The following is a 23,818-nucleotide window of genomic DNA, read 5'->3' as shown; positions in this document are numbered from 1 at the left end:
TTATACTTCTTTTTTACTGTCAGTGTCATCATCTGCCACGCCACAAAGCCAAATCAGTTTGTGCTGCAATCAAGTCAATATCCAATACTGATTTGATTTATTTTCTTTAGCAGCAAATTTACATTTAAGTTTCTCCATTGAATTTTTTTTTTCTTTTTTTAATGGGGACCCCACGGCGGTTTTTTTTTTAACATTTTTCTATTGCCGGAAATTTTATAATTTTATTCATTTTTTTCCTTAAGAAATGTCATTTTTGCTGCAACGTGTTATATGCATGCTAAAGCCGATGTCCCAGAAGATTGCAGGGAGGGGGGGGATGAAAGAGGAGAACTTCCACTCGAGCCACCTTTGCGGCCTGAGCAGAAGTGGGAACGGGTACCTGTGAAATCTAGGTACCTGCTCCGCCTCCCCAAAAAATAAAATGACATGCCAAATGTGGCATGTCAGGTGGTCAGGAGGCCTTAAAGCAGAAGTTCCATTTTAGAGTGGAACTCCGCTTTACCTCTTAATGAATTGACCCCATAGTATCGGAGATTTCAGCCATAGACAAAACAGAGAAAGCGTAAGACCCCTTTCACACTAGTGCGACTTGACCCGTGATTTTGGACCGCAAAATTGCATGACAAGTCATTTTCCATTATTTTCAATGAGCCCCATTCATATCAGTGCGTTTTGAAGTCGCACCGACTTCAAAGTAGTTCCTGCACTACTTTGCCACGATTTGATTGCATTTTGAGCCATAGCTTTCAAAATTGCGTCAAAATCGTGGCAAAGTCGTGTCAAAATCGCGGTAAAATCACGTCGCATAAGTGTGAAAGGGGCCTTAAGCATTGAAAGTTAAGGAATGACTCCTTATGCAGGGGGCAGTGATCTAGGTCATCAGCGTCCGGTCTTTTAGAGATGACACTGCAAGACCCACCCAGCACCACTAGTGTATTGCAAGCTGGCCAGGCTTTCAGTACTGCTGCCCTTATGCTTATGATCAGCCATACTAGAACAGAGTGAAAAACAGCTCACAAGGGTAGTCATAATTTCACTGCCAGAGAGGAAGGGTTAATGCTGTCTGTAACCAGGTCACTGGTAGGACAGCAGTGAGCTCAGGCGTTGTCCAGAGGATTGCAGAATCTGCGCTGAAAAGACAGGAGTCAACAAGGTCTGCACACACACAGAAAAAGATATGCAATATGACCATCAGAGGGGATTCATGCAAAAGCAGAACAGTGCAGATTTTACAGAAGGAAGACCACTCAAATTCAGAATTCAAAATTAATATCAATATACCAAAAAATACCCCAGTGGATTAACTGAACTGCATCAGACCATAGCCAGAAGAGAAGCAGGGTTAGTAGCTGCTGGTTTTACAAAGAGGAAATAAAGTGGAATGGCCCCTTATTAGGCAGGATCCAAGATGTGAAATTTGAGACTAAGTCACACTAAGCTTGGGTTCATACTATTGCAAACACAGACATCGCATGCGATTCGCACCGCATTGCTGTGCAGAACACATGCAATGTCTGTGCGATGCAAATTCAGCCAGCCAAACAGTTTGTAAGGCTGAACTCACATTGCATTTTCCCCCACACTGAAATCTGATGGCATGGGTGTTCACACCCATGCCATCAGATTCCTGTCCAAATTCACAGTTCGCACTGTGATCCGATCTGGGGGTGTCATTAACTTTGTATTGATACCCGCAACAGTTCACTGAGGGCAGTGTGAACTGCCTGCGAGGAAGAGGTGATGCGGGAACCCACACTAGAATCTCACTGGTTCCCACATCACAATAGTGTGAATCCAGGCTCAAAACCTAACAATTTTTTTGCAATCTCTATGTGCCCTCTAAATGTTTAAAGTTTTCTGTTATGAGACATTTCCCAGTGCTTCTGCCAACCATTAGGCACCTTGTCATTGGTGACAACGACCTGCTGGCTCAGTCTCTGAAGCTTGCCTTCACAATGCACGTTATACTACTTCTACAATGGGTATAGAAGAAAATCCCCCCCCCCCCCTTTAAAATAATCACATTTTGCTGCTTTGCAGATTGAAATTAAGACAGATACAGCTTTTATTTTATCAAGTAGCAACTTATAACACCGGGTCAGAAAAGAAAAATAGAAATCAAAACAGAATCACCAAGTTGGAAAAAGGATCACTCCCTTATGTCAGGATTTTGTTGGACCACCTTTTTCTTTAAGCCTTTAGTTTGTTGGGATATCTCTCAACTATCTAGACTTTGCAATATTTGCCCACTCTTCTTTTAAGAACTGCTCAAGTTCACTTAAAGCTTAACTCCACTTTTGAGGAAAAAAAAAAAATTCCCCTTCTGGGTGATCTATGTATATTACACAGATTTTATCAAACGTTGTTTCAGATTCCTACCTTTTGTTATTCTGAAGAAATCCCAATGGGTTTGTATTCATGTGGGAAAGTGACTAATGGGAGTGGTTTCATATTTACCAATCAGCTGTGCACCTGCAGTTCTCCAACGAGGAAAGCTGCTGGGCCTGCATTCCTTTAGATGCAATTTCCTATTGAAAGTATATCACCAAAAATGACATTTTTGTTGCAGGGAATGTCTGAAATCTGACTTGTATCTTAGGCAGACTTCTGGGAAAATTGGTGAGTCAATCACACAAGCAGGAAATTGTGATCTCGATTCACACCCCCCCATGATTCTCATCAGTATATACCTTGTGGCGGGATGGTAAAGTAAAGGTAGCCTGGAGTGAAGGGACCGAAGGGGAAGCCGTCGACCGCAGCTTCTCCTTTAGCGAAATACAAATGGCGCCGATACCGGAACGGACGTCAGCACGATTCCCTGCTGACATCAGTTCCGGTATCTGCGTCATTTGCATTCCACGCTGGCTCCACCGCGGCTGACCGCTTCCCCTTGAGTCCCTCCGCTCCAGGCTACCTTTACCTTAGCTCATCATAGCAAAGAGCAGCAGAGACCCTCATAATAATGTTACTGGGTGGGTAATGAAGTACTGCATAATTCTTTTTATTTAAATAGCAGTTCGTTATTTTCCAGTTATTTATTTAAAATACAGTATCTTGGCATATTTAGCTAAGATATACATGCCTACTAAAAGTTTCTTTGGAATATATCAGATGGGTACGCCTGGTAACAAGGAACTTTTTTTAATAGAAAGTTATTTGCACCAAGGACTTGTTTACGAGAATGGTCAAAACTATATAGCTCTTTATTACTATTAAGAGCCCATTCAGACTAGCGCGACTTGTCAGCCTGACAAGTCGCGGTCGGTCGCTCGCCATTGAGTAGTACAGGACCCGTTCTAATAGGAGCGACACAAGTCGCTCCGACTTAGAAAAAGGGTCCTGTACTACTTTGGGGCGACCTCGGAGCGACTTGCATAGACTTCCATTATGTGAAGTCCCTGCAAGTCGCGGTGCACAGCGGTGCACGCGACTTCACAGGTCGCCCCCCAAAGTCGTGTCGCGCTAGTCTGAATGGGCTTTTTTCTTCCAAAATACAATCGGTCCCCGGGTTACAAACATCCAACTTACAAATGACTCCTAACAAAAAGGAGGGAGACAACAGGAAGTGAGGAAATCTACCCCTAGGAAGGGAAATTCACTCCTGTAAGAGTTCTCATGGGAAAAAAGGTGTCTCCACTGAAGCTTTATCACTAATCCTTGTTTCCACAACAATCCCAAATTTTTCAAAATCCAATTGTCATGAGGACAGAAAGTGAGGTGAAATCTTAACAGGGGTACAGACAGCAAAACAAAATGGTACAGGGGTCTTAAGCCTTTCCTATGCTATCCCAAAAAAACTACACTTAAAAAATGTACCTGTTCCGACTTGCAAACAAATTGGACTTAAGAACAAACCTACAGTCCCCATCTTGTTTGTAACCCGGGGACCACCTGTACCCTTGAGTCCCAGAGCAACTTTTTTCATTTCAGCTATGTTCGCACATTTTACGTTTTAGGTTTTGCAGTCCACTGCAACACAGCATGCATCTTTTTTGGGGGACGGATAGGTATTTGATTAGGTCCCAAACCTAGATACATTATTGCTATCTTGTTTGATGACCTAATGTTCAGATGTAATCACGATTCTGACAATTTTTTTTTTTTAATAAAAAAAAAAAAAAAAAAAAAAGTTTGTCAGAATCGTGATCTTTATTCTAAGCAAAAAAATTGTGATTCTCATTTTTTCCAGAATCGTGCAACTCCAATTTATGGTATTCAAGTAGAAAAGATTTCTTCTTAAAAGCACACAGTTAAGGCCTCATGCACGTGGTCAGAAGAACAAAAAACAAAACAAAAAAAAAAAAAAAGCTGTTTTTAATGGCACGTTAACTTATATTTTGATGAACTTGAATGCAGCTCCATTTCATCCAATGTATTCAAGCATATTGTGGCGTTTTAAATTTTTTGAGCAGCATTCAGGGGCGCAAAAAACAAAAAAAACTTTCACTTAGAAAGAAGCTTGCTGGCATAGTTTGCGCATAAAACGTACATGTAAATGCATTCCAGTAGCTGGAATAAACAAAAATTCTAGTCTGTAGAAGGAATTTACGCTCATACACTTCTAAATGTCATACGCCCAACTATGTGCCAAAACGAGCATTTTCACGCATTTGCCAGCTCCTGGCACAAAGATCCACCATCAATAAGAGTATTTTTAATACGCCCGTGTGCATGAAGACTTAAAGTACTCAAACAATGCACTGACACTTTCATATTCCCCTGCTCTCCAGATATTACTAGTTAAATTGGCATATCAAGAATATAAAAGTGATGATTATTGGTGTTCACATATGAATTGGCTAACGCAGCAATAAATTGCATAGTGAATAATGTTTTAGGTTGTGTGCTCTGACAGTGCAGAGCCACATTTGATCATGTAAAACATTACTTATTACAGACTCTAAAAAAGAGGACACAACAGCTGCCAAGAGGCTGGAAAGCTACCAAGGACAAGAAAAACAAATAAGAGCCTTTATGTTCACAAGCTCCAGTATATTTGCTACGCTGTTTAGAGAACAAAATAGCATGCATAAATCAATTTAGCATATCTATACATACTATAAGGCTGGAGCGAAAACACACACACACACACACACACACACACACACACACACACACACACACACACACACACACACACACACACACACACACACACACACACCAAGTCTATTTAGATCTGTCCGAAACCCCACAATTGCCAAGTTTTAGAAAATATTGCTTTGATGAAAGGAAAAGGTTGTTGGGTGGGTGGACCAATGGTTGGAGTTATCACATATACAGCAGGTTAAATGGGTATTGAACACTTAATTTTTTTTAGGTAAATATATTTTTAAAGGCGCCATCTACATGAAAATTTTCACCACGTCGGTTACAACCCATGCAATCCATACTTACAAAAGAAAATACAGGTTCAGAAATTAAGTGAGGTGTAATAAAATGGAATGATACAGGGAAAAAGAATTGAACACATGAAGAAAAGGGAGGTGAAAAAACACATGGAAAGCCAAGACACTAGCTGAAATCCATCAGTAATTGGAAAGCAACCCTGCCCCTTGTTAGTGCAACTTAATATCAGCTGGTTCAGTCTCAACTGATGGCCTATAAAAAAGGCATCTCATCACCAAGGTGTCACACAAGACACATCTCCTAATGGATAAAAGCAAAGAGCTCTGAAGACCTTTGCAACCTTATTGTTGCAAAACATACTGATGGCATTGGTTACAGAAGAAGGATTTCTAAAACTTCTGAATGTTCCAGTAAGCACTGTTGGGGACATAATCCAAAAGTGGAAAGAACATAATTTCCCCAAAAACTGGCTACGACCAGGTGCCTCTGGCAAGATTTCTGATAGAGAAGTGAAAAGAATTATCAGAATAGTTGTCCCAAGAGCAAAGGACCACATGTGGATAGCTTCAGAAAGGCCTGGAATGAGCAGATACAATTGTTTCAAAGAAAACTATGCACTCAACCGCCATGGCCTGTATGCACACTCACCGAAGACGACTCCATTGCTGAAGAAAAAGCATGGTGAAGATCATTTAAAGGTTGCTGCAAAACATTTAGACAAGCCTGCGAAATACTGTGCGAATATAGTCTCGTCGGATGGGAAGAAATTTGAACTCTTTGGATGCCATAATACACACCATGTTTGGAGGTCAAATGGCACTGCACATCACCACAAAAACACCATCACCATACAAATAGTGAAGTTTGGAGGTGGGAACATCATGGTGTGGAGCGGTTTTTCAACATACGATACTGGAAAACGTCATGTCATTGAGGGAAGGATGAATGGAAAAATGTACCAAAGACATTCTTGCTAAAAATCTGCTGCCATCTACCAGGATGATGAAGATTAAATGAGAGTGGAAATTTCAGCAAGACAATGATACCAAACACAAAAGCCAAGGAAACTCTCAATTGGTTTCAAAGAAAATAAAGCCGCTAGAATGGCTCAGCCAATCATCTGACTTGAAGCCAATAGAAAATCTATGGAAAGAACTAAACAACAGAGTTCATAGAGGCCCAAAGAACCTTCAAGTTTTGAAGACTGTGTGGAAGAATGGGCCAAAATAACACCTAAGTAATGCCTGCAACTAGTTTCTCCATACAGGTGTCTTGAAGCGGTCATTACCAACAAAAGGTTTATGTACAAAGTATAAATTTTAGTTAGCGTGTTCAATACTTTTTCCCTGTGTCATTTCATTTTATTACACATAACTTAATTTCTGAACATAGACAGGAGAAGAGAAGTGGGACATAGAGGAGAAATGGACAACGCCAGTAAGGGACCTGAGAAGAGAAGGTTCAGGAACGTTTTGTGCAAAAACTATTACACAGAGCAGGTAAATATACCATGATTGTTATATTAGAAGTGGGAGTAAACTCCCATCTCTGACTTTTACCTATAGGTAAGCCTATAATGAGGCTTACCTATAGGTACTGAAAATATCACCTAAAACGTGCCCCATTTAGGAGATATTTACTGTACATGTAGCCGATGACATCACCAGCACATGCGCTCTCAAGGAACATTCAGTTCCGTAAATGGCAGCTCCCATATGCATGCGCGGGAGTGACATCGCGGCTTCAGCCAGTCACACAGTCGGAGTCCGCTAACTTGGAAGGAAGATCGGGTGGAGATGGAGCGCATGCAGCAATGACAGCGCAGCGCTGAAATGCTTAGTTTTCAGGAGATTTTAACATAATGTGCTAGTATGCAATGCATTCTAGCACATAAGGACATGACCTTTCAGAGTACACAAAAAAAAAAACACCTGTGTGTGGGCAGAGCAACTATTGTGTAACAAAGCAGAGATATTGGGCACAGCTGACCAAAAAAAAAAAACTCTATATTGCACTAGCAAGTGCGTTTGCTGGCCACGCTGTATTAAAAGTGCAACTAAAAAGGTAACATTTTTTTTTTTTTTTTTTTTTTTTTTTTTTTAGTTTTGGATAGACTGGGGAGGGATTAGAGCACCTGTCAGTTTTTATTTCAGTCTGTCCTCTTCCCAAAATGAAAAAAAAAAAAGTTTTGCATTTAGTTAAACTAACTGTATAAAGTCCCAGCTACATACACAGTATACAGTGCTGTGTTCTAGCATTGGGACAAAATATTCCTGTCCTTGAAATGAAAGAGTCGGACCGAATGCTGCTTAGCAACTCACAAGAAGCTTTATATATGAGTGAACGCTAAGCTTTTCCGAATTGGCTGACTTGGCAATCGTAACGCCATCCGCCCTTTTGGACATTCCGTCTTAGTTGCTTCTACATCCAGAGTGGAGACACCACAAGGCAGGAAGTTGGTTACTGGCTGGATCACCAGATGAAAATAAAGGAAATAAAGAGACTAAAAAAGGAATAATGTAGCTACATCAAAAAGACTTGTAAGCTGCAATATATAAATTTTAGTTTTTGGGTTTAAAAAATATGTAAAGCCAACATTTTAGATTACGGAAATATGTGCCTATGCATTGCCTTCTTTGTGTGAAATTCCTGGTGTTCCTGCTAGTTCCTCTGCTTTCCTATCAAAAACTGACCACACATGGCATAAAAGCACAGCGTAGTCATTTTCTGGCTGTGCTGGAACTTAGCCTGGTCTCCTCCAACAATTAGACTTGTCCTAACGCGTAGCACGTGCCCCCCCCCCCCCCATAAAAAGGAGGCTGCAGGAGTCTCTGGACCCTAGAAGAGGATCAGAACCAATCTGTGCAATTATGCAGCACAGAACTGGTACTTATAACATAACAGGTTTGTGGTTTTAAAAAAAGATTATACTTTACAATCAATAACTGCTGCTTTATTGCTGTCTATATACACAGGTCATGATAAAAAAAAAAAAAAAAAAAAGTTTGCTGTGATTGAAAAGCGGTAGCGATTAGAAAAAGTCCACAATTACAGCAGAAAATTGTACTATCAAACTGCAGGCAGGAGACAAGTTGCAGGCAACTTGCCATTATTTTATAGGCCCTGTTACTATGATGCCAGGTTATATTATTATCCTGATCATGCTTGTTCTTGCCCTGAGCCTGTAATTTTCCTATCAACCAAAACACAATATTCCCCTAACAAGATTTTCCTGTCTCAAGACTCAACATTAAAAAAAAAAAGCCAAAGATTTTAAGTGACTGGTAAAATGTTTGGCTGTACATGCCAATTCATACAGACACACCACTACATAAAAATCTTAGTTTTTCAGATCACCACACCTACAATCAGGTCTTGTGTTTTAAATTCAATCAAATCACACCATACATCCAGATAGCAACAGGTGTTTCTAGTACAGTATCAAGTGAAAACAATGAAACAAGAATTCTGGCTGGTTGTTATACCTACCAAATTCATGTACATTCCAAATTAATAAACACACCAGAGCAGTAGAAGCTGCCTGTAAAAGTATTGGCCAAAATGCTACAAATTCTGCTTGCATCTTCTCTTTACATACTACACAGTGGGTATATTCTCAGCTGGTTCCAGAATGGGTCAACATTTTAGGCCCCTTACACACGTGGGGAAGGGGGAGGGGTGCTCCGTTGTGGTCTGTCTGCTCAGCAAGGAATCTGTCCGCTGATCCCTTGCTGAGCAGGCAGATGACAGTTCCATTTCAGTATCCATTCCTGTTATGCAGAGCAGACACAGTCTGCTCTCCTCTATGGGTGGTCACTGGTCAGATGTGAATGGACCACCGGTGTTTACACCCAACCACCATCCGATTTGCCAGATGGACGGGGAACAGATCCCTAACAGATCCCTGTTTTTAGCAGACCGGATGTTGGCAGGTTTCGATAGACACATGTCCGTTGACATCCATTGACTCCCACCACTCCATAGGAGGAGACTGGAGGGTCTGATCAGGTCCGCCTGATTGGTCCCCTATTGTTAAAGAGGCCTTAAGCAACATGAGCTTCTATGAATTTAAATTGTAAGAGTTGCAGAGACAACAGTACAATAGGTTCTACGGATTCCTGGAAAGTACTACATCGCTGCCACCTGAGGGACTATTTTGAAATATGTGCCCTGGGCAGATAAACACACAGTTCTGTATTCATTACTAGATCAATAAATGTAATACAGTGAATTTGATCTAGTATCAGCCTTTTGCAAGGCCTGTACCACAGAGCTCAGACAAGGGAAAGGAGAAGCAACTCAAGGAGCCAATTAGTTGTGACTAAACTGCAGCAGAGCAAATCAGCTGCCAGGTAGAGCCGTGTGGTGTCGCAAGCAGTGCAAATATCAGAACGGTATGAACAAAAATACAAATCCTTTGACAGGAAAACCACTTTTTAGATGTACTGAATCTGTATTTAGCCGTTGCTTGGAGGTTACGTTAAACAAGCACAGTATTCAAAGTAATGTGAACAGTGGCGGCCGGTGTGTTGAGGGCGCAGGGGCGCCGCCCCCCCTATCCATGCGTCCGGCCCCCTAATCTGCATGCGGGGCACCGGACGCATGGAGCTCAATGGGATTTTTCTCTTCTGTCACCTGATTAGATCCAGAGGCTCCAATAGGCTTCAGAAGAGGGTGGACCCGGGGCGCAGAGCAGTGCGCCCCGAGCTCACCCATTGTGTGACAACAGCGAATGAAAATTCGCTATTGTCACACGGATCCGCCTGCTGGCCAATCAGGAAGCCGTTCCGAGACCCGCTCCCGATTGGCCGAAAGGCGAGCGCATGCCATTGGCCAAGGAGAAGGCGGGAGGACTCGAGGAGATGCCGGGGGGACAGGAGAATACACGGCTGCAGGTAAGCCTCTCTGCATTGAAGGGGGCACGGCACGCTGGTCACTGCATTGAAGGGGGCACGGCACGCTGGTCACTGCATGGATGGGGGCACGGCACGCTGGTCACTGCATGGATGGGGGCACGGCACGCTGGTCACTGCATGGATGGGGGCACGGCACGCTGGTCACTGCATTGATGGGGGCACGGCACGCTGTAGTAACTCTGCATTGAATGGGGGCACGCTGTAGTAACTCTGCATTGAATGGGGGCAAACTATACTTTGATTACTGAAGGCCCCTTTCACACTTTTGTGACCTCAAAGTCATGCAATTTTGTGCTGCGTTTTTTGCCGCAAAGCAATGCCTATTCGATTTTTTCTGTTTGCGACAGGATATCAATGTACAAATACTGTACTGGCGACCCTAGCATAAGGAACAAACTATTCAGAGAAAGGGAATACAATAAGACACGTGGCCACTCACTAAAACTAGAGGAAAGGCGGTTTAACCTTAAAGTACGTAGGGGGTTCTTCACTGTCAGAGCAGTAAGGATGTGGAATTCTCTTCCGCAAACAGTCGTATCAGCAGGGAGCATCGATAGTTTCAGAAAACTATTAGATAGGCACCTTAAAGACCACAACATACAGGGGTATACAATGTACGGTACACACACACACACACACACACACACACACACACACACACACCATAGGTTGAACTGGATTGACTGATGTCTTTTTTCAACCTCACTAACTATGTAAGCGTACAGCTTGTATAAACTGTAAACTTGCTGTCCCCTCAAAAAACACACAGACAGGTCTACAACCCTGGCAACAAAAGTGAGTACACCCCTAAGTAAAAATGTCCAAATTGGGCTGAAAGTGTCAATATTTTGCATGGCCACCATTATTTTCCAGCACAGCCTTAACCCTCCCCAGAGCATCACTGCTTGCCACTGGAGTCCTCTTCCACTCCTCCATGACGGAGCTGGTGAGTGTTCTAGACCTTGCGCTCCTCCACCTTCCGCTTGAGGATGCCCCACAGATGCTCAATAGGGATTAGATCTGGAGACATGCTTGGCCAGTCTATCGCCTTTACCCTCAGCTTCTTTAGCAAGGCAGTGATAGTCCTGGAGGTGTGTTTGGGGTCGTTATGTTGGAATACTGCACTGCGGCCTCATCTCCAAAGGGGATCATGCCCCGCATCAGTAGGTCACCGTACATGTTGGCATTCATGGTTCCATCAATGAACTGTAGCTCCCCAGTGCTGGCAGCACTCATTCAGCCCCAGACCATGACACTCCCACCACCATGCTTGACTGTAGACAAGACACACTTGTCTTTGTACTCCTCACCTGGCTCCCGCCACACAAGCTTGATGCCATCTGAATCAAATAAATTTATCTTGGTCTCATCAGACCTCACAACATGGTTCCAGTAATCCATGTCCTTAGTCTGCTTGTCTTCAGCAAACTGTTTGCAGGCTCTCGAGCATCATCTTTAGAAGAGGCCTCCTTCTGGAAAGACAGCCACACAGACCAATTTGATGCAGTGTGCGGTGTATGGTACTGACAGGCTAAACCCCCACCCCTTTAACATCTGCAGCAATGCTGGCAGCACTCATACGTCTATTTCCCAAAGACAACCTCTGGATATGACGCTGAGCACGTGCACTCCACTTCTTTGGTCGACCATGGAGAGGCCTGTTCTGAGTGGAACCTCTCCTGTTAAACCGCTGTATGGTCTTGCTGCAGCTCAGTTTCAGGGTCTTGGCAAATCTTCTTATAGCCTAGGCCATCTTTATGTAGAGCAATGATTTTTTTTTATTTTTTTTTTTTATTTTAGATCCTCAGAGTTCTTTTCCATGAGGTGCCATGTTGAACTTCCAGTGACCAGTATGGGAGAGAGAGTGATAAGACCAAATCTAAACACACCTGAGACCTTGTAACACCAACAAGTCACATGACACTGGGAGGGAAAATGGCTAATTGGGCCCCAATTTGGACATTTTTACTTAGGAGTGTACTCACTCTTGTAGCCAGCGGTTTAGACATTAATGGCTGTGTGCGGAGTTGTTTTGGAGGAGGAGACAACAAAATTATATTTTTATATATATATATATATATATATATATATATATATATATATATATATATATATACACACATACATACATACATACACACACACACACATATACACACACACACACACATATATATATATATATATATATATATATTTTACATACATATATTACATACACACACGTATAAGCTTTTAGCATTAGCTAGCGATAGAAAATGTATATTGCTTTTGCTTGTGATATCAAGGACCCAACTATGACCAGTTCCAGGTTAATAGAACTTAAGCTCATACTCCTACATGGCTTACATGCATTAATTAGACAATACACATTAATTATCATACGAAGACAAACCTGCAGATTGCCACTTAAGTATGCAGATACATAGTAAGGTCCGAAAAAAAAAAAAAAAAAAAAAAAGAAGAAGGACACCAGTCCAACCTTTGAGACTCGATTCACACTAGCGCGACTTGTCAGGCGACTTGTCAGCCTGGCAAGTCGCGCTCCCTCGCGGTCCATCGACTGCTACAGGACCCGTTCTAATAGGAGCGACACAAGTCGCTCCGACTTCGAAAAAGGGTCCTGTACTACTTTGGGGCGTCCTCGGAGCGACTTGCATGGACTTCACATAATGGAAGTCTATGCAAGTCGCTCCGAAGTCATGGTGCATGGGAATGCACAAGTCGCCCCCAAAGTAGTACAGAGTCGTGCCGCCCCAGTGTGAACCGACTGAGTGTGTAGGTTTACAAAAAGTAGCACTGGATATCACACCAAACTTGCTAGAAATATTTTTAAAAAGAATTCCAGATGTGGTATATTTTAACTTTGTTACAATGGTCGCGTTTGGACCAATGCAACTATGGGCAGTATACAGTATATCATACATGGCCAAAGGCCTTCAAAAGTAGACACCACCACTCAAGTGATCCCCACTTGCTTCTGGGTCCCTTGCTAAGTGGCTGGCATGATGCATTATGAATAGAGGAGGTGGACAGCTGAGCACAGGTACTATTCAGAGAATGCTTTGCACCTTTCTGAACACAAAGCATTCTCTGATTGGACAAGGTGGTGAAGCGGGTCAGTGACCTCACACTCTCCACCGAAATCACTGGAGTAGTGGTGTCTACGTCACCAATTTCCAGCTTCCAAGGCCATTGGCAGTTATGGTATATACATAGTTACACTGGTCCAAGCTGGACATAAAAATAAAATAACATTTCTGAAATTCTTTAAGACGGCCATTTATTTACCTTCCTAAACAAGAATAAAATAATCAAGTGCGGAACACTTCGGCTTACCAAAGAATGTACAATAAAATAAGTCCCTCAGCAAGTCTGGAGATAGGATTCATTTGACAGCATTCTTGGTAAAAAAAAAACATGCCACAATCTGTGGTCTGCCTTAGATGTTTGGAGTGCTTATGAATGAAGCTAGAAAACTAAACTAACCAACTCACCTTTTATTAACTGGTTTCTCATCTTTTTCATATGGCTTCACAAACCATTTCCCAATCCGCACAAAGTTACGGTTATTTAAACACCTCTCCAGCAAATTGTGGATAGCCTTGAATAGCAGAGTACGACAGTCATATGAAAGACCATTTTCCCAAATTCCATCTTCCTCAACTGTTTAAAAGAAAAAAATATTTATGCAGTTAATTCTAAAAAGGTAATAAGCATGAACATCAGGTGGTGGTGATCACATTCTAAAATGAATAACTTCAGATCTAAGGTCAATGGCATTCTCCCTAAAAGCAAAACCCCAGGAAGGAGATTTAGGATTTTGGATATTAAGAGAGTTACCTCCAATATTTACATTTACCCCACATAAAGATCACAGCTGTGCATTATTAAAATTGTACCATCATAAATGCCAGAAAATACAGTCAACTCCACACTACTGAAGCTGCAACTCTTACACAGGAGAAGTAATTTTTCTTAGTGGCGGAACTACCAGGGTTGCACTTTCGACAGGGCCATGGCGTTCCACCAGTGTCGGGGGGGGGGGGTTGCTGGATGCAGGGCTTTGAGCTAAGAGTGTCTCTCTCATACAACCCAGAGCCTGCACTGACCGGTCCCCCTCCCTCGCATGGATGAGAAAGGAGAGAGGTGCTCCTCTCGTCCTGTGTGCACCATGGGAAGTGTGAAGCCCAGCAGCTGAATGATCAAATTTAGCTACTTGCAAGTGCCTGCGGTGCATAAAGGAGGAGAGGGGTGGGAGGAGAAGGAACAGATTGGTTTTCTCCTCTCCCATCCGTGTGAGGGAGGGGGGGGGGGAGGGGGAACTGTTAATGTAGGCTCTGGTCTGTATGAGAGAGATACGCTCTCAGCTCAGAGTCCTGCTGAGGAGGCAGTGATGTGCACCGATAGGTGGCACCGATAAGCAGCACTGATATGAGGCATTGATGAGCACTGATAGGCTGCCCTGATTATCAGTGTAAACAATGTACTGACAGTCTTGCCAGTTAATGACTTTCCTCACACAGACATTGACTAATCACATAGTAAAGGGCCGCTGTGATTGTTCCTTTACAGTAATCTGTGAACACAAATTAAAAGCCTGCTGGAACTGGAAGCCCAGGGCTCAGAGGGAGGGGGCCCTTTATGGTTTCTTGCACTGGGGCCCTGAAAGTACTAGTTACACCTCTGTATTCATCCCTCCTCTCCCCTTGTCCAATCACAAAAAGCCTTGTATTTTGTAAAACATTCACAAAATACAAGGTGTTCTGGGAATGGACAACAGGAGAGGACGGGCAAATTGACAGTATGGCTTCTGTATGAGGGCTAAAGCTTTTGAAAGTACAGTGCTGGCTGTACTCCCTAGCATCAATAAAAGTACAAATTGTTAAAACGGAGTTCCAGCCTAACCGCACACTCACCTGTCCCACGGTCCAGCGATGCGCAGTCTTCTCCCTCTCTGCTCTGCGGCGCTGGCATCACTGATGTGGGCACCAGGCTGTGACAGTCTGCGGCTTCACAGCCGGGTACGCACTGCACATGCGCGAGTTGCGCTATGCGTCTTGATTGGCCGGCAATCTACTGGGACCTCTGACATGTCCCAGAAGATTGCAGGGAGGGAGGGAGAGAGGAGAACTTCCGCTCAGGGCGCCGCTCCGAGCGGAAGTGGGAGCGGGTACCTGTCAAAACTGGGAACCCGCTCCGCCCCCCAAAAAAATGACATGCCAAATGTGGCATGTCAGGGGGTTAGGGCTATTTAAAGTGGAAGTTCCACTTTTGGGTGGAACTCCGCTTTAAGCAGAGATGTATAGTAACTAAGTAGAACTACTTCACTACTGTACTTAAGTACTGAAAGGCGGTATCTGTACTTTCCTAGAGTAGAATTTTTTTCTCCTACTTCCACTTTTACTTCACTACATTTTTTCAATGATTTCAATACTTCTACTCCGATATTTTTTTTTTTTTTGTGTTGCATAGTTACTTGTTACAATTATAAAAATTACCACTGCCAGAACAGTAGATGGCAGGATTCATGAAGCTCAAAACATGGGTATTAGCGCATACGAAAATAAATGCTACTGTATGTATAAATAAAAGCTGCATTTGAAATAATAAAAAACAATATGATGTTCAAACTTTTGACTTCTTTCTTGAATAACTACATAACACAGTACTTGTACTTTTACTTTCAGTACTTGAGTAGCAATTTTTTTTTTCAAAACTACCGGTACTTTTACTTTCAGTACTTGAGTAGCAAAATTTTTTAAAAAACTACTTGCAATACTTAAGTACAAAAAATGTAATACTTCTACTCAAGTCACTTTTTGATCAAGCACTTGTACTTTTACTCAAGTATGGGTTTCGAGTACTTTATACAACTCTAGCTTTAAGTACACAGCAGCTAATTTCACATTGAGGTAAAAAGGGGTAAGTTTTTTTCCATAATTGCACAATTCACAAATCTCTGTATTGTCTAATTACAGAAACCCTGTGCAAAAATAGAGACAGACTATGGTAATGTAATTTACTTGATGTTTCAGTCTTCAAGCCCAACTCCAGTCAAATAAGTGAGGTTTACGCTTTTAAAAAAACATTTAACATTCACGATTAAATTTGGTAATTTCATAAGTGATTTTATTTTTTTTTTTTTAATTACATAATGCTACATATAAAACAGTGTTTAGTATGTGACTGTGCAAAACCAAATAAAGTGCAAAGTGACAAATGTGCAAACAAGCAACCTTTTAACCACTTCAATACCGGGCACTTTTCCCCCTTCCTGCCCAGGCCAATTTTCCCCTTTTAGCGCTGTTGCATTTTGAATGACAATTGCGCGGTCATGCAACACTGTACCGACACCAAACTTATGTCATTTTCCCCCCACAAATAGAGCTTTCTTTTGGTGGTATTTGATCACCTCTGGGTTTTTTCCTTTTTGCTAAACAAATAAAAAAATACCGAAAAGTTTATAAAAAAAAAAAAAAAAAAAAAAAGTTTTGTTTAGGTTATACAATTTTGTAAATAAATAAGTTTTTTTCCTGCACTGATGAGACTACACTGACAGGCACTGATGGGTAGCACAGATATGCAGCATTGGTGGGCACTGATAGGCGGCACAGCTAGGCGGCATTGATGGGCACTGATGTGCACTAATGGGCACTGATAGGCGGCACTGGTGGGCAATAATGGGCACTGGTGGGCAACACAAAGATGGCAATGATGGGCACTGGCGGGTCGCACTGATGGGGAGGGCAGTGGGGGGCTCCCTGAGCCCTGATTGCCATCCTTGGTGGCCATAGTAGGCATCCCTGGGGTCATAGGTGGGCATCCCTGGTGGTTCTAGTGGCACCCCCCCGAGGGTCTGCACCGGTAATCAATGATCTGATTACCAGTGCCGACCCCCACCCCCTACATCATGGCCACTAGTCAGCCCGAGACGTGGAACACATAGTACTGCACATGCGCACTTTACTTGCGGTAACGCGAGATTTGGTATTGGGACTGTACAGCTCAACGTGAAAATAGAGACTTGGTTCACAAGGCAGTCCCCTGTAGGTATAGTCATTACCTGCAGTGAAAAGGAGGCTTGGAACGCACGCCATTACAGACCCACTTCCTGTTCAATGGTAAGATCAATTGATTGTACAATGTGGGGCCAATTTAGGAGATAGATAGATAGATAGATAGATAGATAGATAGATAGATAGATAGATAGATAGATAGATAGATCTACAGTGGGGATCGAAAGATTGGGCACACCAGGTAAAAATTTGTATTAATGTGCATAAAGAAGCCAAGGAAAGATGGAAAAATCTCCAAAAAGGCATCAAATATTACAGATTAGACATTCTTACAATATGTCAACAAAAGTTAGATTTCCATCATTTACACTTTCAAAATAACAAAACAAAAAAAATGGCGTCTGCAAAAGTTTGGGCACCCTGCAGCGTGAATATCTTGTACTGCCCCCTTTGGCAAGTATCACAGCTTGTAAACCCTTTTTGTAGCCAGCCAAGAGTCTTTCAATTCTTGTTTGAGGTATCTTTGCCCATTCTTCCTTACAAAAGTCTTCCAGTTCTTTGAGATTTCTCGGCTGTCACGCACTGCTCTTTTAAGGTCTATCCATAGATTTTTAATTATGTTGAGGTCAGGAGATTGTGAAGACCATGGCAAAACCTTCAGTTTACGCCTCTTAATGTAATTCCCCGTGGATTTCGAGGTGTGTTTAGGATCATTATCCATTTGTAGAAGCCATCCTCTAACTTCAGCTTTTTCACAAATGGCATCAAGTTACCATCCATAATTTGCTGAAATTTTATTGAATCCATTTTTCCTTTTACTCGTGAGATGTTCCCTGTGCCACTGGCTGCAATACAACCCCAAAGCATGATTGATCCACCCCCATGCTTAACAGTTGGACAGAGGTTCTTTTCATTAAATTCTGTGCCCATTCTCCAAACGTACCTTTGCTCATTCCGGCCAAAAAGTTAAATTTTAACCTCATCGGTCCACAGAACTTGTTTCCAAAATGCATCAGGCTTGTCTATATGTTCATTTGCAAAGTTAAAACGCTGATTTTTGTGGTGAGGACGTAGAAGAGGGTTTCTTCTGATGACTCTTCCATGAAGACCATATTTGTACAAGTATCTCTTTATAGTGGAATAGTGTCTGCCAGATCTTTCTGGAGGGATTGTGCAGTCAAACGTGGGTTTGTGTTTTTCTCACAATCCTGCGAGCTGTTCTGTCTGATATTTTTCTTGGTCTTCCAGATCTTGCTTTAACTTCCACTGTTCCTGATGACTGCCATTTCTTAATTACATTCCGAACAGAGGATATTGACATCTAAAAAAACGCTTTGCTATCTTCTTATAGCCTTCTCCAGCTTTGTGAGCATCAACTATTTTCAGTTTCAGTTTTCTAGGCAGCTGCTTAGAAGATCCCATGGTGCTGATTGTTGGGGCAAGGTCAGATGAGTCTGGGCATTTAAAACCTTTGAGATTGACATCACCTGGTCTTCCCAGATGATTGAGAACAATCCATGACACTGGCAGGTCTCACCCTTGCAAAGGGGGCAGTGCATGCTATAAATTCTGCAGGGTGCCCAAACTTTTGCAGACGCCATTTTTTGTTTTCTGTAATTTTGAAAGTGTCAATGATGGAAATAAAATCTAACTTTTGTTGACTATTATAAGAATGTCTAATCTGTAATTTGATGCCTTTTGGAGATTTTTCCATCTTACGTTGGCTTCTTTATGCACATTAATACAAATTTTTACCTGGGGTGCCCAAACTTTCGATCACCACTGTATATCTATCCATCAATCCTCAAATTTTCCACTCGCCTGCTCGCATTTTGCGAGTAGAAAATTATTTAGGCCGACACACGCAGTCCTGCCTCCTAGCTCGGCTTCTTTGATAGACAGAACACCTGGCCAACCAGGACATGTGACGTCTATCAAATGAGCCGGGCTAGGAGGCGGGACTGTGAGTGTCAGCGAGCGCCCGGCAATTACAATTAAAGCTGTTACATCGGGATGACCCACGCTCTGTCATTATCCGGCCAGCTTTCCTCTTCCTCTCTCTCTTCCCCTGCACTGGTCAGTGCATTGTCGGGCATGGGTGAAGCAGCATTGACGGGCACGGGTGAAGCAGCATTGATGGGCACTGATCAGGCTGCACTCATGGGCACTGATCAGGCTGCACTGATAAGCTTTATTGATGATGCTGCACTGATGGTCACTGAAAACGTTAATATTTATTTTTGTAACTTCTGCATTAATGCAAAAACATTTAACAGTGCAATTTTAGGATATCATTTATGAGGGCGTGTTTAGGGGCGGGGTAGGAGTTGGGTGGGGCAACTGGTGGCAAGTAACCCCTTAGTCCTGGCTAGTAGCTCAGGACTTGAAATTTTGAGAGATAGAGAGATATCTATATCTCTCTATACACACACATATATATATATATATATATATATACACACACACATATACACACACACACACACACACATATACATACATACATAATATATATATATATATATATATATATATATATATATATATATATATATATATATATAAAGAGGCTTTGCCTACAGAATGAAACAGTGTTACCATCCTTTAAACATCAATTTTGTTTCTTCTGTTGCTTTACTACACAAGCTGTGGTGAGAACACAGTATGCAGGCAAAGTCTGCTGCATGTGTTAGCAACTCCCTTTATAGCATAAGAAAAAGTATACACAGCCACATAATCCAGGGAGGGAGCGGCTGGCTTACCTAGCATTCACCTTCTATTTACATATCAAGTCAAAGAGGAAAATGCAAGTCTTATAATAAAACATTTTCTTCACTTCCCCACACTGCAAGTCCTCAAAACAAAAGGTCAGGAGGTACAAAGCATCTCTGAATCCAAGAACAAAATGAAATACATCGCAGCTTACCAGTCCTTAGAACTGGTAGCTTCTTAAAAGGGATTCTAAAGTCAGAAGGTCTTTATCTTAGTTTACTTATCCTAATGCCTAGAATGCATTGTGTGCAGCAGCATCCCCCCCCCCTCAGTCACCATTATACTTACCTGAGCCCCATCACAATCCAGCGATGTGCATGAGTGCTTTGGCAGTCTGGGACTTTCCCTCATTGGCTGAGACACAGCAGTGGCTGAGACACAGCAGTGGCGCCACTGGCTCCTGCTGCGGTCAAAGTGAGTTAGCCAATGAGGAGAGGGGGTGGGGCCAAACCACAGCTCCGTGTCTGGAGAGACAGAGCTGCGGCTCAGCTCAGGTGCCCCCATAGCAAGCTGCTTGCTGTGGGAGCACTCGACAGGAGGGAGGGGCCAGGAGCATCGGTGGGGGACCCGAGACTATGCTGAAAAGCCCAAGGAGAATTAATAGATCTGACAGTGTGCCCTCAGGAAAGAACTTTATTCTTCCAACTATCAGCTTTGACAATAACTTGCCTAAAAGTAGGAATGGTAGAGTAAGGCAGGGGAGACCCTTGTGGGACCCTTCAGGTGCCATAAACAGGAACTCCCAATTTCTGAAAGAAAGTAGTGGCCAAGAGGTAAAACACCACGCATAGCATCCAGGCAGTGCAAGGAAATTTACTTTTAATGCTCAAAGAAGGACATACAGTGCATCCTGAATAGTATTCACAGCTCTTCACTTTCTCCACATTGTTATGATACAGCCTTTTTCCAAAATGGATAAAAGTCATTTTTTTCCCTCAAAATTCTTCAAACAATACTGCACACACAATGACAATGTGAAAGAAGTTTGTTTCAAATCATTGCAAATTTAAAAAGAAAAAAATCCATGTAAATAAAGTATTCACAGCCTTTCCTCAATACTTTGTTGAAGCACCTTTGGCGCCAATTATAGCCTCAAGTCTTTTAGAGTATGATACTACAAGCTTGGCACACACATTTTTTGGCAGTTTCTCCCATTCTTTTTAGGACCTCTCAAGCTCCATCAGGTTGGATGGGGAGCGTCGGTGAACAGTCATTTTCAGATCTCTCCAGAGATGTTCAATCAAGTCAAGTCTGGGCCACTCAAGGACATTCAGAGTTATCACATAGCCACTCCTTTGTTATCTTGGCTGTGTGCTTGGGGTAATTTTCCTGTTGGGAAATGAACCTTCGCCCCAGTCTAAGGTCCAGAGCACTCTGGAGCAGGTTTACAACTTTACATCAAGGATGTCTCTGTACATTGCTGCATTCATCTTTCGCCCGATCCTGACTATCCTCTCAGTTCCTGCTGCTTAAAAACATCCCACAGCATAATGCTGCCACCACCATGCTTCACTGTAGGGATGGAATTGGCCAGGTAATGAGCGGTGCCTGGTTTCCTCCAGACATGACGCTTGTCATTCAGGCCAAAGAGTTCACTCGGTTTCATCAGACCAGAGAATTGTTTCTCATGGTCAGAGTCCTTCAGGTGCTTTTTGGCAATCTCCAGACGGGCTGTCATGTGCCTTTTACTTAGGATTGGCTTCTGTCTGGCTACTCTACCATACAGGCCTGATTGGGGAGTGATTGTTGTTCTGGAGGGTTCTCTCTCCAGAGAAACGCTGGAGCTCTGTCAGAGTGACCATCAGGTTCTTGATCACCTCCCTAAGGCCCTTTTCCCCGATCGCTCAGATTGGCCAGGCAGCGCGCTCTAGGAAGAGTCCTGGCAGTTCCGAACTTCTTACATTTACAGATGGAGGCCACTGTGCTCATTGAGACCTTCAATGCTACAGAAATTTTTTTGGACCATTCCTCAGATCTGTGCCTCTACACAATCCTGTATTGGAGGTCTACAGACAATTCCTTGGACTTCATGGCTTGGTTTGTGCTCTGGCATTCACTGTGAACAGTGGGACCTTATATAGACAGGCATTTGCCTTTCCAAATCATGTCCAATCGAGTTTACCACAGGTGGACTCCAATCAAGTTGTAGAAACATCAAGGATGATCAGTGTTAACAGGATGCACCTGAGCTCAATTCTGAGTGTCATGGCAAAGAACGGATTTTTGATATTCTTTATTTTTAATAACTGTGCAAAGATGTCAAACAAACTTCTTTCACGTTGTCATTATGGTATGGTTTGTAGAATATTGAGGAAAATAACAAATTTAATCCATTTAGGAATTAGGCTTTAACATAACAAAATGTGGAAAAAGTGAAGTGCTGTGAATACTTTCCGGATGCACTGTACGGAAGAAAACAGAGACCACTTTTGGAAGAAAGAACATTAACCTCAAGACAATCTTATTCTTGTGCAACATTAGTAAAAGGTTCCTTACAGGATAAGACTGCAACTCAGATTCGTCTCACAATGGCAATAGCCAGAAGAAAGGACACCTTACAGTAAAAGTTAGACAAGGGAATACTACCCCTGATGGGTTCCAAGTACAGATTCTAAAGAGAGGAGGGAACCAGACAGATTCAAATAGGTGATAAAAAGGAAGAGATGCGAGCTACTCCCTGAACAAAGGCAAGTGAAAATTCTGAAAAAAAAAAAAAAAAATTTTTAACTTTCAGCTATACAGCAACCCCCCCCCCCCCCAAAAAAAAAAACAAAACAAAACAAAACAAAACAAAAAAACATTTTTTCATTTTAGGACAACTTGTATTCTGCCACATTTTCGGTAAAAAAAAAATCCCAATAAGTGTACATTGATTGGTTTGCGCGTCTACAAACTAGGGGAAGGATTTGTCATTTTTATTCATTTTACTAGTAATGGCGGAGATCAGTGATTTTTAGCAGGACTACCACATTGCGGTGGACGGATCTGACAACATTTTTAACACTTTTGGGGATGGGGGGGGGGTAGGGGGGAGACCAGTGACATTACTACAGTAATCAGTGCTAAAAATATGCACTGTTACTGTACTGACACGGAATGGGTTAATATCAGGGACAATTAAAGGGTTAAATGTGTCCCTGGGGGGTCCTTTCTAATTGTGGGGGAGTAGGCTTTCTGCATGAACACAGAAACCCATGTTCCTAAATAAGAGGAACACAGGATCCCTGTGTTTATAACAGAAAAGCGGTCTGCCTTGTTTAAAAACGTCAGACCACCGTTCTGTCTCCACGCGGAGCAATCGCGGATGCCCGGCGGCAATCTCGGCTGCCCAGTGCACCGGCTGATCAGCTTTCTCTGCGGCGCATGCTCCCCCGCTAGCGGTCCTGCTAAGTGAGGTACAGTTACGTTGTTTCGCAGGGCAGAGCCGACCTGCCGCAGTAAAAACTGCAGCGGGCGGTCTTTAACCACTTTAGCCCCAGCCCTATTTCGGACACTTTTTGTTCACAAGTTAAAACCAGTATTTTTTCCTAGAAAACTACTTAGAACCCCCAAACATTATATATATTTTTTTAGCAAAGACTCTGGAGAATAAAATGTCGGTCATTGCAAAATTTTTTGTCACGCGGTATTTGCGCAGCGGTCTTTAAAACGCCATTTTTTTGGAAAAAATTTGAAAAATCACATTTCACTGCATTTAAAAAATACTAAACAGTAAAGTTAGCCCATTTTTTTTGTATATTGTGAAAGATGATGTCACGCCGA

At 42.5% G+C, this 23,818-nt stretch overlaps 1 protein-coding gene across 1 annotated transcript in view; it reads right to left on the bottom strand.

Annotated features, from left to right (window-relative positions):
- MED13 (mediator complex subunit 13) overlaps positions 1-23,818 on the bottom strand; it is a 181,548-nt gene that overhangs the window by 127,691 nt on the left and 30,039 nt on the right. The window contains exon 3 of the mRNA XM_082245707.1: positions 13,763-13,931. Within this exon, the coding sequence (XP_082101833.1) occupies positions 13,763-13,931 (169 nt within the window). The remainder of the gene's footprint in view (positions 1-13,762; positions 13,932-23,818) is intronic.

The sequence above is a fragment of the Pelophylax lessonae genome, assembly GCF_965119305.1.
Source record: "Pelophylax lessonae genome assembly, chromosome: 2".
Classification (NCBI taxonomy): domain Eukaryota; kingdom Metazoa; phylum Chordata; class Amphibia; order Anura; family Ranidae; genus Pelophylax; species Pelophylax lessonae.
Note: the sequence above shows the minus strand (reverse complement) of the source record. Positions and strands in the feature narration are given on the sequence as shown.